The following is a 13,718-nucleotide window of genomic DNA, read 5'->3' on the forward strand; positions in this document are numbered from 1 at the left end:
ATCTTGGACCGTTTATTTTCATACTGTTCGTTAACAATTTGTGTAAAATGTTGACGTCGCATAAACTATTTGATGCAGACGACCTAAAGCTTTTCCGACAAATTACATCACCGTTGGACTGCATCATGTTGTAGAATGATCTCGACGTTGTTATGCGATGGTGCGGTTTGAATGGAATGCTGGTGAACGTCGAAAAGTGCAAAACAATGAGTTTATCAAGAACCCGTATCGTGCATCAGTATAACTACACAATGGGTGATACCGTTTTCAAAACTGTTGACATAATTAAGGACCTCGGTTTTACCCTCGATAGCCGGTTAAGATTTCACACGCATATCACTACAATTTAACCGCCAAGTCTTACGCTATGCTTGGTTTCCTCCGTCGCAACACAATCGATTTCAACGACGTGTATGCACTTAAAACATTTTATTGTTCGATCGTCAGAAGTATACTTGAATACACAGTTCTAGTATGTGCCCCATTCCACCTGACTCTGAGTCAATCTCTCGAAGGTGTCCAGCGAGCGTTTGTTCGCTTTGCTCTTCGGAAACTTAACTGGAATCCTGGAGTCAGGACTCCCTATGACCATCGATGTAACCTGATTCATCTTGAAACGCTATCCCGTAGAAGGAAGTTCCTGCAGTGTTTATTCACATTCGATTTGGTGAGTGGCAATATTGAAAACAACGATCTCCTGGATTGCATAATTTTGGACGCTCCTACACGCCCGCTGTGAAATCAAATGCTTCTTTGGATTCCATCTCATCGAACCACGTATGACTACTACAATTCAATAAACACATGTAATCGTTATTTTAATGAGTGTGCTAGAATTTTTTTTTATTCGGTAGGTATTTTAAAGCAATCATTTAAAATAGGTTAAGGACACTATTAGAACGATAAGTCTGTGCAAAACAATATTTTTTCGAAGACTAATAAATAAATAAATAAATTGACGTTATCAGAAAATTGTTTTGATTCACTAGTTATTTTAAAATTTATAAATACATAAAACTTTCACCATACTAAGAAAAAATGGTAAAAAAAACTTTGTTTTTAATGAAAAATCAAATAAAACGTTTGAAAATTTATAGTTTTTTTTATATAGATAGGATGTTATTACGCATAAAGCACCAATTGCACTCTATTGTGTTGTGAGCCTACTTGGTTGAATGAATCAACTGAATCAAAGCAATCGAAAGTTTCCTTTTAATTGATTTGATTCACCAATTGCAGATATTTTTGGTACTGCTGACAAAAAAGAATTAGATATTTGATCCATCCTTATTTGAATCTTAATTTGAATCTGATCCTTAATACAAAAGTATAACTTTTAACCCTTAATTCTTCATTCAGATTTAGCGAGTCAAAAGTTAGTATTAAGAAATTCGAATATCGATACTGGAGGTTTATTCATGATAAGTATTCAGATATCACCTTAAAGTTCTGTTTCCGCAACTTTCCCCTATTTGTCGTTGAGGAGTGACAAGTAGACTGCAAAAATGAAATACTTACACAAATCTTATATCTTCCTTATCCCTAAAAAAATAACTTTCTGGGTGGTGAGGCCTTTGACTAGAAAAGACTCGGATCACCAACGAATAACGAAATTTGTGTTTCCAGTAACATGACCTTAAGCATATTCGGGTTGTCAACACATGTGTTCATAACGATTACATTTGAAAAATGCATAATCTTGTCTGTTGCACAGATTATCACAGATTTTTTTTATACCACCCGAGCTCATATATTTATGTAGTTTAGAGGATGTAATCCATTCCAAGTTTGCCCAGAATGAAAACTCTACAGAAATTCAATCGCCAGAAAGGACACTTTCTTATATTTGAGGAGATTCATTTCCCAAAAAAAATAAATATATTTTTCTAAACTGGAATGTTGAAAAAAAATATAATGGTTTGGATTCAAAAAAAATTTCAAAATTTTCAGATTTTCAAAAAAATATTCTTTTGCGCTTAAGCCAAAATCGCCAAGCCTTTGACGATAAATGCAAAATGTCGTCTGGCGTTGTCGAAACGTACTTTTCGCAATTTTCGGCCAAAGGCTACCAAATTCTTGAATAAATTGTCCCGTGATTAATTCCCAGTAAAATATTGGTACACCTGGCTTTTAGATCTGAAAGAAGATCTGCTAACCTTGCATTACGGTGGTCCAAAATAGGGGAATGTTCCAGAATCAAAATTTGGGAGCTGAAATCGTTCCTTGGCCTCACATCAAGCCCCATGCTGAATTTCATCTCATTTGGTTAACTTGATTCTTCCGAAAAATGTGTTATTTTAATTCTCATTAAAAAAAATGTGATATAAATCATCGACGTTTTTCGACGGATTTTCTAAAATCCGCCGAAAAACGTCGATGATTTAAATCACATTAAAGCGCGGCAATAAACAATATTCCATTAAAAAAATGCCAGATCTATAATATCTTCAGTAATACCGCCTCAAAAGTCTCAACGACTTGTTTCACAGAAGGTCTACACAGGTTATATTTTGATAAAAGGCTAAAGAATAGTTCTTTCAGTTTGGTCTAAGTGTCCAATATTTTCAAATTATCAGGTGTTGTGTTTAGAGAAATAAGACAATCTGCAGATTTCCAGTTAGTTTAAGCATCTGAATTTTATTTGGCAATTTATTTAGCCATTGATTGTATCAGCTTAACAAACCCTAAGATGGATTCTAGCATTTATTTTATTTATAGCATCATTAATCAATTTGAACATGTCTGTTCTTCCTCCTCCCCCCAGTTCCGCCGTTTGTTAGAGCAAGGAAACCGGGACCTGACCGGGTCCAATCGTTGCTCCAAGTGTTCGCCCGATTGCAGCGATTCCTGCAAGCTGCACCCGGTTCAGCAGGGGGAAGTGTCCTCGACCGAACCGCCCCTGCCGGAACCATCCGTGAACGGTCACTCGCCGGAAAAGTCGGCCTACTTCGAGGCGGTCCAGCACTACATCTCCAACGTGGGCTGGGCCCTGCTCGAGATCAACTCGGAGGGCGTCATCGAATGTGCCACCGAGAACGTCCTGGACGTGCTGCACTACTCCCGCACGGAGCTCCACGGCCAATCCATCTACTCGTACCTGCACACTGGTGATCACTCGAAGCTGAGCCCAATCCTAAACAAGAACTCGTTTGAGCTAAATTGGGATCAAGATGAGGTACGACGTTGCCTGTTTGTTGACCGTTGTTTATTCAGTAACTTAAAATCTATTTTTTCTTCAGATGTTCTATCAGTCACCGAAGCGAACGATCCGAACAAAGATCCGTTGGCTGTTGAAGGCGCCGGACAGCGCTAACGATACGATCGAACAGAAGCAACAACGCCAGGAGAAGTACAAGGATCTGCTCATCATTTCTGCCCCGGTCAAGGATGATACGGCCGATTCCGAGTCCTCGTCGGTGCTCTGTCTGATCACACTCCCGGAGGACGACCAGCATCAGCTGACGCCGCACCCGATCAACCAAATCGACAGCAGCCTCACCATGCCCCAGACGCTGGACGAACAGCTGACGCTCAAGCTGGACATGAGTGGCGCAGTTATTGGTGAGTTCTATTGGGGTCAACAAAATATAACCTAAACTCACGCTTTCTATTCATTATTTTAGATTTTGACGCAGCAACGCTGAGAAAGCAGTTTGCAGGATATCTAACCAAAGAGACTGTAAGGTCAATCCACGATCTCTGCCACTTCCAGGATCGAGCTCGCGTCAACGAGTACCTCAACAATGTGAAAAATGCTAACGGAGGCGCCCAGGTGTCTACGTATCGGTTGCGTCTCGGTGGTCCGGATGTGTATGTGCACGTCAAGGCTCAGACGAGATTATTTCGTAACAACAAACCAAATGAGCCGGACTTTATCATGGCGATCCACACGATTCTGAACGACAACGAGGTGGCGATGATGGAGAGTTCATCCTCTTCCGGGGGGAACAACCCGTCGTCATCTTCGTCGTCCAGTATGACCATGCCCAGCACCAGCAGTGGAGTAGTAGTTGGTCCTAGTAATAGTAGTAATAGTAGCTCAACTCGCCAAATGCAACAGATCACTCAGGGGGTCAGTAATATGGGCGGTCCACTGATGTCCAGCATATTGAACGGAAGTGGGAACGGGTCGGGTCCTCTGGGAATCCTGGGGCCAGTTGTGTCACCGAGAAGTAATACCAATTCGGCGATCATATGTCCGCAACCTTCGGACAGTTCGCAGTTTTTCAACTCGGACTTTGAGTTCGAGTTTCCACATTCCACATTCGATATGGAGCCGGGTGGAGTCGGTTGGGACTCGAGGCCAGATTCTCGAACCAGTGTTACACCGGTCAGCACTCCCAGGCCTCCATCGGTAACCGCCTATAGTCCTGCAGCGGCACCCATGTGTCCTTCTCCGCTTACTCCTTATCATGCTGGTAGTGCCGGGCAACCTTCTCCTTCAAATAATAGCAGTAATCAGCAGATCAGTAACAATAATAACAACAACAGTATGACGAATAACAACGCTGGACCTTTCGGGAACAACTTCCAGTTCCCGTTCGACGATAAGGAAAAGATTCAGGAACAAATACATCAACAGCAGCAACAACAACAGCAGCAGCAACAACAGCAAGAAATGCAAACCCAGCACTCGGAACGATTACGAAATCTACTGACAACCAAACGACCTCACTCAAATGCCTCATCTTCGTCTGGTTTGGATCTCGATCATGACCATCGGAACCCGAACCGAATTTTGAAGGTAATACTCGTTAAGATTCAAATGATAAACGAAACTATTTAATTGCAATATTCTTTATTCCTCAGCTTCTTAATGATAAAAGTGATGACGATGATTCGGACTCACGGAACAGATCGAGTGAGCTGTTAAGGCAACTACAGAAAGTTAAGGTATGGGATTATTCTTTTTTAAGATTTTCAGGCATGTATCAGGCAGTTAACTTATTTGTTCCTTCTAACCAACAGGAAGAACCAAAGGAGCATCCGGCGCCACTCAACAACGAAGAGCTGATGCAGATGCTCCGGTTTCAGGGTAACGATCGGAAACGACCCTCGAACGAACCGGACGAAGGATCTGCAGCGAAGCGACCCGATGACAAACCGTCCAAACTTCGGGAAAGGAACAAAATGTTAGCCTCACTGTTGGCCAATCCGGCCAAAGCCCCTACCCCGATGCTACCCGGTCATCTACCATTGAATCGAATCATCCCCGATATCCCAATTTCTAACGTGACCCGGCAGATGGCCAGCGTCACCAGTTCTACACCTCCAAACCAAACCATCAACAACAACAACCTTACAACCAGTAACAACAATCTGAAGCAAGTACAACAGATGAACCATCAGCTGCGGATGCAACAACAGCAACAGCAGCAGATGCGCAAATCAGCTATGCCTTCACAATCACAACAGCCACCTACTTCATCCGATATCTACCTCAACCACCAGCAGCAACAGCAACACGCCATGCTTCAACAGCAGATGGCCGTCGCTGCGGCCCAACAGCGGCAACAGCACAGTTTTTCTCCGGCGATCCAGGACTCAGGCATCGGATCGGTCGGCAGTGGCCAGCAGTTTGCGACGCCCTCCACCACCAGTCAAGCAACGCCCGAGTGGGACCCCGAGCTGAATGAAATACTTAACCATGTGATCGACATCGCCCCGGAGGGAAACTTCGGCGACAGCGAACTCAATAGCCTTCTAGGTATGTCTCAAGTACTAACCAATAGATCTTATCCAGACAAGTCTAATGCATCTATTCCTCCAGGAATAAGTTCCATCGAGTCATCCGCATCTGCCACCCCATCACAGTCAAGTCAACAGGACATCCAGGAAAAGTTAGCCATCAATGCTATTCAAAAATCGTTGATGCAAATCGAAAACGTAACCTCACCGCTCCAGTACAGCGGAAGTCCACCGGCCTACCCGATGCATGGAATGGCCAGTGCCGGTGGATCCCCTGCCGGGCAAATGTCCCAGCAGAACCCCGGAACTCCAACGACACCGAACCCCAACTTCACCCCACCACCGGTTTACACTCCGCGAATGCGACTGCCTGGCCCTCCAGGTGGTCCCGGTTCAGGAGTAGGTCCACTCGGGAATGGAGCTCCCGGTGGACCGAATGTGCTGGCCATCCAAAAACTGCAGAGCCAACAGGCCCAGCGGGAACGCTTGCTGCAGGAACAGCAACGGCAGCGATTGCTGCAGCAACAGAAGCAGCAGCAGATGGTCGTCCCCGTCAACGCCACGGCTAACGCCGATCTGAACCGTTAGTATTCTTCCCTATCTTTACTTCAAACAGCTAATTCAAGTGTATTTTCTTTTCAGTTGGCCTCTCTCCCGGTATGCAGAACATCGAGTCGCTCCTGAACAATACGGTGGCGCCGAACGTTTCCCTAACGCGAGCGAACAGCGTCGTTTCCGATGCGCAGCTGAGCCCAGGCTTTGCCGCTGCGAGTCAACTGATGCAGCAACAGCTCAGTCCGAACCAGAGAACTCAGCTTAGTCCGCAGCAAGCAGGTAAGTTTTCAGGGCAATCTTTCAAACCACTAGATGAAGACTTTTAAACAAAAAATGAAGAGGTTTAATAGGAGAAACGAGTGCAAAATTAACGTAGAGTTGCGACAGTAAACAGCCACACACCATCGTCACAAGCTTCTGAGTCTGCCTCTTCTTCGACGTCCATTCGGATTCCAATCAAAGGCCTTATCTGCAACGAAGGCTGTACCTGTGATATGAGATCATATTTGCCAAAAGCGCTTCCCAGCATTACTCGTTTTCGTTCTACACCAGCATAGCTCTCTCCCATTACTAGCAAGATTCGCGACTCACTGGTCGTTATTCGTGACTCGAGAACCACATTTGGCTTCTTGTCACAAATCGATATGTCGTTGAAAAGCCTCCTCGAGACTTGAGACCCTCATTCACTCTCCTGTTGTCTTGAAACCCCTCTTTCTCATCGTCTCTTGACCCAATACAAGACGAGAACAGCTCGCCTTTCCTCATATCTGGAGACCCACAGCTTTTCCACTAACTGTGTTCTCTCAACTCTTTGAGATTCAATATGATACTCAACCTCTTCTCATAAGACTTGAGGTCTGAGGGTTTGTCCTCGCCTTGTTACCGTCTTCTAGTGGGTGCTTTCGTTCCGTGCCTCCGTTATGTGATCTTCTCACTATAACATCCGAATTTAGAATGGTCATTTTGCTGAGGTGCCATTCCTTTTATAGGCAACTTGTCCACGCGTTCCGCCTTAAATCGAAGCAAGCCGTTTTTTTAAATTTCTCATTTGCTTCTTTCGTCAGTTGGTTAAGCATCATCAACTCTAGGCATTCCATCTTTTGCTTCTCTCATGTGTATCCTACACCTAGATTCTGGTAAAGATCACTTAGCACGTTATGCCTTGCCAGTTATCACAGGCTGTAAGCTCTTCTTTTTTTCAGAACCTTTTTTGTGCCGTATACCTCCTACTCTCGACCCACCCACCTCTCACCTTCAACTATTTGACACTATTCTTTAATGGTGGAGGTCCTCACCCTTGTGTTCTCCACGGCATACTACAAGACGAATCCACTCCCTCAGACACGACTTCGCATCTCCACGACTCAAGGCCCGACCTCTCTACCAACGACATGAGATTCGCATTTTTTCTGCCCTTTGTTTGCTAGCCATGAGCAGTTTATCCTAAACTCGCGCCTGTAATAGAACACGCTCGGAACTTAACGCAACGGTTCAGATGATTTCCGGTGTCATGATTCATCCGGTGTCGAGTCACTCTTCACTCGTAGGGAATGGCTCTACTCGAATACTCCCTGCCGGTAGAGTAGCTCCTGATTCATTGTAACTAGGAGACAATCCGGCACATTGACCATCCTACTTCAACTCTTCCAACTTGAGGCACTTTATTGGCAGCGCTTATTACCACCGACTCTAAGCCGGTCGTGGCTCTTGCACAATGCATCACGGAATATTTAAATAGCGATACTAACGCATTACCAAAGATATTATATTCTATCAAGATACCCAGCTGCATAGTTTTTCGAACAAGAAGTCTAGGACATCATTACGCAGCTCTTCATCTTGTGTCACATTGGGGTAACCAACCTTTACAGTTACCAGATTTTTTGGCTAAGTTACCCAAAACTTCCTATGTAAGTGTTGCGTATTTTGAAGGGCAGCACAATGATCAGACTACCTGTATACCGCCTAACTTCCTGGACATTTTCGCCTACTGCTAGTTGGGTATCCCAATTTGTCGCAGTACAACTGCGTATGACTTTTTCTCCGTCTTTAGGATGATCATATCGTTTCTCTGACACGGTTCTTTAACTTGAAGTACATGGTTAATTTCTCGATTATTGTCCCTTTTTCTTTTAATGCCCTCTTGTAGTGTATAGACTCAATTTCCGCATTCAGCAGCCTCTTGACGTTTCTTCTAGACGCTGGAACTTATCATCTGCCTTATCAAGCATTTCTTTGAGATCTTGCACCTGCTCTTTCAAATCCGGAGACAAATTTGATCGTGCCATATGCTGATCATGCTGATCATTCGACTCCTCTGGGCTTTACAATATCGAGTCCATTCATGTAACTTCCTCCTCATGGCACTTTTTAAGCGCGCTATTTCTTCTATCATCCATCCACTCAAGAGCGTGGTGGAGTTCTAACCAGACCACCATCTTCAGGGTCCGGCACTTGAGGCGCTACATTGAAATAAACATATAAATTGATCAAAACAACAACTTTTTATTTCAAATTCATTCAATTTCTCTTGAAAACAAATTACTTTTTCAAAATTCACTGGTAAAGTTCGACTTGTTCGCCCTTGAGTTTGACCACTGGCCGCAGATGGTCGAGGAGCGCATTGTATGAAGACCGCAGGTGTTCTTGTAGTATTTTATCCCAGGCTGCCACGAGATGTCGCTTCAGGACCTCTACATCTTCATGTTTCTTAGAGCAGACTTCGGCCTCCAACATACTCCAAACAGCAAAGTCCATAGGGTTCAAATGAACCTTGGAAATTGTTGCGCAATCCAAAGTTGAGTTTTCATCGCTTTGTGAACCGGCGCCGAGTCCTGTTGGAAAACCCAATGCCTGGAACCAAAATGTCGACGTGCCCACGGTTCGACGACATTCCGTAGAACTAGTTCCGGATATGAATTTTGGTTGATCTTCACTCCTTCAGGGACAAAAACCAGCGGAGTTCGGCCAGCACGGGTTATTCCGGCCCAAACCATCGCCGATGCTGGTTTCTGTCGCCGGGTGGCCGTCAGCATGGCTTCGTGATCTGTCCAAACTCTGTCGTTCAGCTTATTCACGAACTGCTGTATGGTGAAGAGTTTTTCGTCGGTAAACACGATATTCTTCAACCTTCCTTCCGCGGCCCTCTTCTGCAGCGCTTTTGCTCTTTTAACCCGTTCTTGTTTCTGCTTCACCGTAAGATCTTGAACTTTTTGGATCTTGTAGGGCTTGGTCTGAAGTTTATCTTTCAGGACCCGATGGGGACTTCGATCCGATATGTTGAGATCCTCTGCCAATTTAGTGGCATTACTACGAGGATTTCTCTTAAGGCGCATCTTGACGATCTTCGCCATGGCAGGTGTCGCCACAGTAGGTCGGCGTCCCTCATCATACCGTTTTTTGGCACTTCCGGTCTCCATATATCTTTTAACTGTGCGGTATACAAAACTTCTGCACACACTTATATCGGACAGCTCACGAAGTATGTCCTTCTGCGGTTTGGCAGCTAGGAACAAAGCAAAAACACGTGTGCAACGAAATAGTTACTGTTGAAGTTATGTATCAGTTCATTTGCCGGACCCAGTATTTTCGGTCTATGCATATCTCCCACAAATCTACTCCCAATTTCATGTAAGAGTCCGCCCTGCGTAGATGTGGTCGCTTTTATGGGGCTCAGATTATCCCTTTCTGAGTGACCAGGGAAGACCTGGTGTCCTTACGAGGTTCAGGTTTAGAGCCAGACCATCGGAAAGTTGGGGTAGGTATCCGTCACCCACACCGACTGGGCGGCCAGCCCAATTACGGTTTACGAAGCTTCCCCGAACCATGGCCGTTTTGGTAAGATTTTACTCCGCCTTGCTGAGGAAACAGAGGAGTGACCGCCAGCTAAGTCATCGTCCCATCTACAAACGTCGCTTCTAAAAGTTTCACGAGTGTTCTTTATTTGTTAGTCAGATTGTCACCCAGGTGGTAAATCCTTTTTACGGATTGCATTCCAAGGCACGGCGAGCCATCGCGTCCCCCCAGTATGCTCTGGGTCCATGGGTGCAATTGGTCGACTCATGATACTAAGTACCTCTACGTCATAAAGTCCACCTGGAATCTCTGGCCATAGATTCCCATCCGGACCTGCAACCAAGGCTATAGCCGTGATGGGAGACCATACTCGCGCAAAGCGCTCAATGGCAATACTCGTTTATACGTACTACTCCAGCATATACATATACCCTGCCTCTTGTTACGATTCAAGACTAAGGACCTCTCCTCTGACGAATTGAGGTCCGGCCTTTACTCGTAACTCGAGGCTCGATTGGTTTGAACGACTATCGTGCGCTCCGCCTCTGTTCGAGACCAATGCAAGAGACCAATGACCTCTCCTCTAACGACTCGAGATCTTGGTTCGACTGCGAAGAAGGTCAAGTTTTATTCCCGCCACTTCCCTCGTAGGGAGCGCGTTCTACTCAGATATTCGCGACGTACCTAACAGATCGGCATTCGCAGAAAGTAAAGTCTTATCTTTGTATGCTTTTCTGCTAGGATCGGACGCACACTACTGGAATGCTCCCGCCGAAAGGGCATTCTACTCTGACCGTGGTCCGGTCTTCTTCCTTCCTTTGGCTTGCAACTTTGGGGCTGCAACCCTAGGGTTTTTGCCCGCTGTGGGTCGAATCGAGCGCAGCTTATCCTAGACTCGTACCTGTCACAGCACACGTGCGTGTCTTAAACGCTTGCGACTCAGATGAATCCCGACGGTGTGATGTCATCCTACCCGCTTCGAGTGGCTCATCCGACGGTCATAAAACGGTGGGGTGGGGGATAGGTATTGATCTCTTGGGCGTTTATCTCAATCGCCTGGGCTTGCAGGGACGTTTCCATTCTGAATTACGGAGAGGTGCAACTTTCTACTTGCTCTTGATTTCCCTGGCGACGTTGTTTGAGCCGTCCCTGCCAGGAGTGTCGTTCGGTTTTTGCTGCACGCCGTCCCTGACCTAGGGATCAGACGAGCCCCCTTCTCAGTTAGCATGCGAGAAAAGCATCCAACAGAGTTCGATACCCCACTGACTGCTCAATGATTCTCCAACATTCTTTTTATAACAAGAATGCATCGATGAAAAAAGTCTGTTGAAATTCCATGCTAGACTTGCGGATGTAACCCTTCCAATGCGTTTAGTACAGTGTTTATACAGGCGTTGAAAGATCTTTAGATTTAATCGAATCAAATTCGGCTATATACTACATCTTCTACATCTCTCCTACAGGTTTTCAGGGAAATCCCTTCAACAACAACGCCGGCCATCGAATGTCACCTCAACAGCAGCAGCAACAACTTCTTGCCGGATTCCCTCAGGGTAACCCCGGTAGTCAACAGCTTTCTCCTAGACAGCCTCCCTTCCCGGGAGGCAGCCAACAGGTTCCCCAACCCAACCTTCAACAACAGCAACAGCAGTGGCAGCAAAGTCAGAACGCCCGCCTCTCGATACAACAGCAAAATCCCATGCTCAATGCCCAACTATCGGTGAGTTGAATTTTATGTTAGTTTGAAGTTGAACAGTTGTAAATGATTATTTTCCATGTAGACGGTTCCCGGATTCAGCCCGGCTGCGGCTGCTGCTGTCAACCGACAATTCGTGGCCCCGCAGCGACAGCGCTCGATCAACTCCCCGGGAACGCCCCGACAGGGATCCTTCGGGGGTGGCCCCATGGACGGGGGAGGTTTTCCGGGTCCACCTAGCCCCTCGCAAGCTGCCAACGCAGGTCCCGCATCGAACTTTGGCAACCCGGTCTTTGCAGCCCAGCAGCAACAGATGAGGCTCCAGAGACAAGGCAGTGTACCGCCTCAGGCTACCCAGCATCTACCAGGTAAGTCTCGTCCGACCTTCCCGCAAAGATCTATTAGCCCCATTTCGGGCCCCACCACAAGTGCTTCGTGCTTGTTGCGCGCGCTTTTGAATCACATGCATCCAGGAATGAAATCTTGCTAGCTCGTTAAGCTACCGAACCTTATATTAACCGAGGGAACGACACAAACACCCGTAAAAAACAAACGATTGGCTTTCCTCGAGTGCGTTTTCAAAATTTAACATTGTTTCTCCATTTAAAAGTTGTTCATTAATTGAGGGATATTCCATACAAAAAAAAAACAGAAACTGAATTAGCGATCCAGATTTTGATCCAATCTGATCTCTAAACATGGTATGTTTCCTTCGTATTTTCATATCCACACATGAACACAGGATCGCCCCGTTCCTCTTACGGTGGTCCAGATGGCAGTGGTGGCTATGGGATGACCATGTTCAACAATGTCGCAATGCAGCAACAACAGCAACAGCAACAACAACAGTCACAACAACAACAAGGCTCACCAGGCGATTTCTTCAATCGCAGTCAAACTGGTAAGCAGAGCAGATCTCTACCAACATCCAACAATCGTGGAATCCTCTCGCTGTCTCTTTTTACCTTTATTTCACTGTTCAATGTCGTTCACCCTTAAACAACTACCATATATCCATCCACCACGATCTAGAAACGAAATAAAACATTCAACATATAATAAACCGCCAACAACATGGATCTCAATGCACCAAAAACCTGCCCTCAACCCCTGTCTTGAGGAACTTGCACCTGTTTCTAACCATTCCACCTCTTTTTTTGAATCACATTGTTTTGGAAAGTTTTAGAAGTTTCCATTTTCCAATGTTCTATGGGATCAACCATCTGCACGATTTCATGTTCGCCCATGAGTCCAATTTAGTTCCTACATTGCTAACGAAACCATAGTTGTTTTTTTAAATACTGATTTTAAAGGTGGGGATGCACATCTTTGTAAGGGTTTTATGGGATTTCGGTAGTGCTGTGAATGTCACTGGAATACAAGTTATTTAGGCTACAGTCGCATTACACCTGATCCACCGTTTGAACATATCTCAACGACTGCATCTGTTACTCTGCCAATGAGTAGCTATTGTAGATCCAAACCATCCATCGGTATCGTCACCTTGCACTTATTTCAGTTTTCTTCACGACGATCATAACAGTCCGAATACGTTAGAGCTCTTCTGCTGTCAAACTGCAACCTGTAAATTTCGCTGTTACTTTCAGACCCGATTTGATCGATATGATGGCACAAATGCCCGTTACACAAAACGTTACACAAAGTATTGACATAACTATTTAAATCAAACGGTAATACTTTAGTTCTACCTTTTGCTAATAGTTTTGGTGGCATAATTCTGACCTTTCGGAAAATTAACCTCAGAAACGACCATGCTCGTCTGTCTGCAGTCCGATTTTTGAACTAATTTTTGAAGGTTATTTTATCTCATCCTTATCCGTACACGCAAGCAAGGGTGAGTGGAAAATGTCACAAACAACTCACCCTTGCTGGGCGTGTACCGTGAGACAGGAACAATAACCTAGTTTCAGTACCAAAAACGGGCACCCCACTGGCAAACAGGCTCGTTTTGAGGTTGTTTATC

The 13,718-nt window shown here is 45.2% G+C and overlaps 1 protein-coding gene across 10 annotated transcripts in view; it reads left to right on the forward strand.

Annotated features, from left to right (window-relative positions):
* Positions 1–13,718, forward strand: part of LOC129749889 (neurogenic protein mastermind) — a 467,345-nt gene that overhangs the window by 429,094 nt on the left and 24,533 nt on the right. For 8 of the 10 annotated variants that reach the window (XM_055744999.1, XM_055745006.1, XM_055745004.1 and 5 more), the window contains exons 6-15: positions 2,765–3,175; positions 3,240–3,561; positions 3,624–4,744; positions 4,810–4,893; positions 4,969–5,707; positions 5,771–6,271; positions 6,331–6,522; positions 11,502–11,758; positions 11,820–12,102; positions 12,477–12,635. In XM_055744999.1, the coding sequence (XP_055600974.1) occupies positions 2,765–3,175; positions 3,240–3,561; positions 3,624–4,744; positions 4,810–4,893; positions 4,969–5,707; positions 5,771–6,271; positions 6,331–6,522; positions 11,502–11,758; positions 11,820–12,102; positions 12,477–12,635 (4,069 nt within the window). The remainder of the gene's footprint in view (positions 1–2,764; positions 3,176–3,239; positions 3,562–3,623; positions 4,745–4,809; positions 4,894–4,968; positions 5,708–5,770; positions 6,272–6,330; positions 6,523–11,501; positions 11,759–11,819; positions 12,103–12,476; positions 12,636–13,718) is intronic. The other 2 variants (XM_055745005.1, XM_055745009.1) reach the window with 1 other exon arrangement.

Source organism: Uranotaenia lowii, chromosome 2 (assembly GCF_029784155.1).
Source record: "Uranotaenia lowii strain MFRU-FL chromosome 2, ASM2978415v1, whole genome shotgun sequence".
Taxonomy (NCBI): domain Eukaryota; kingdom Metazoa; phylum Arthropoda; class Insecta; order Diptera; family Culicidae; genus Uranotaenia; species Uranotaenia lowii.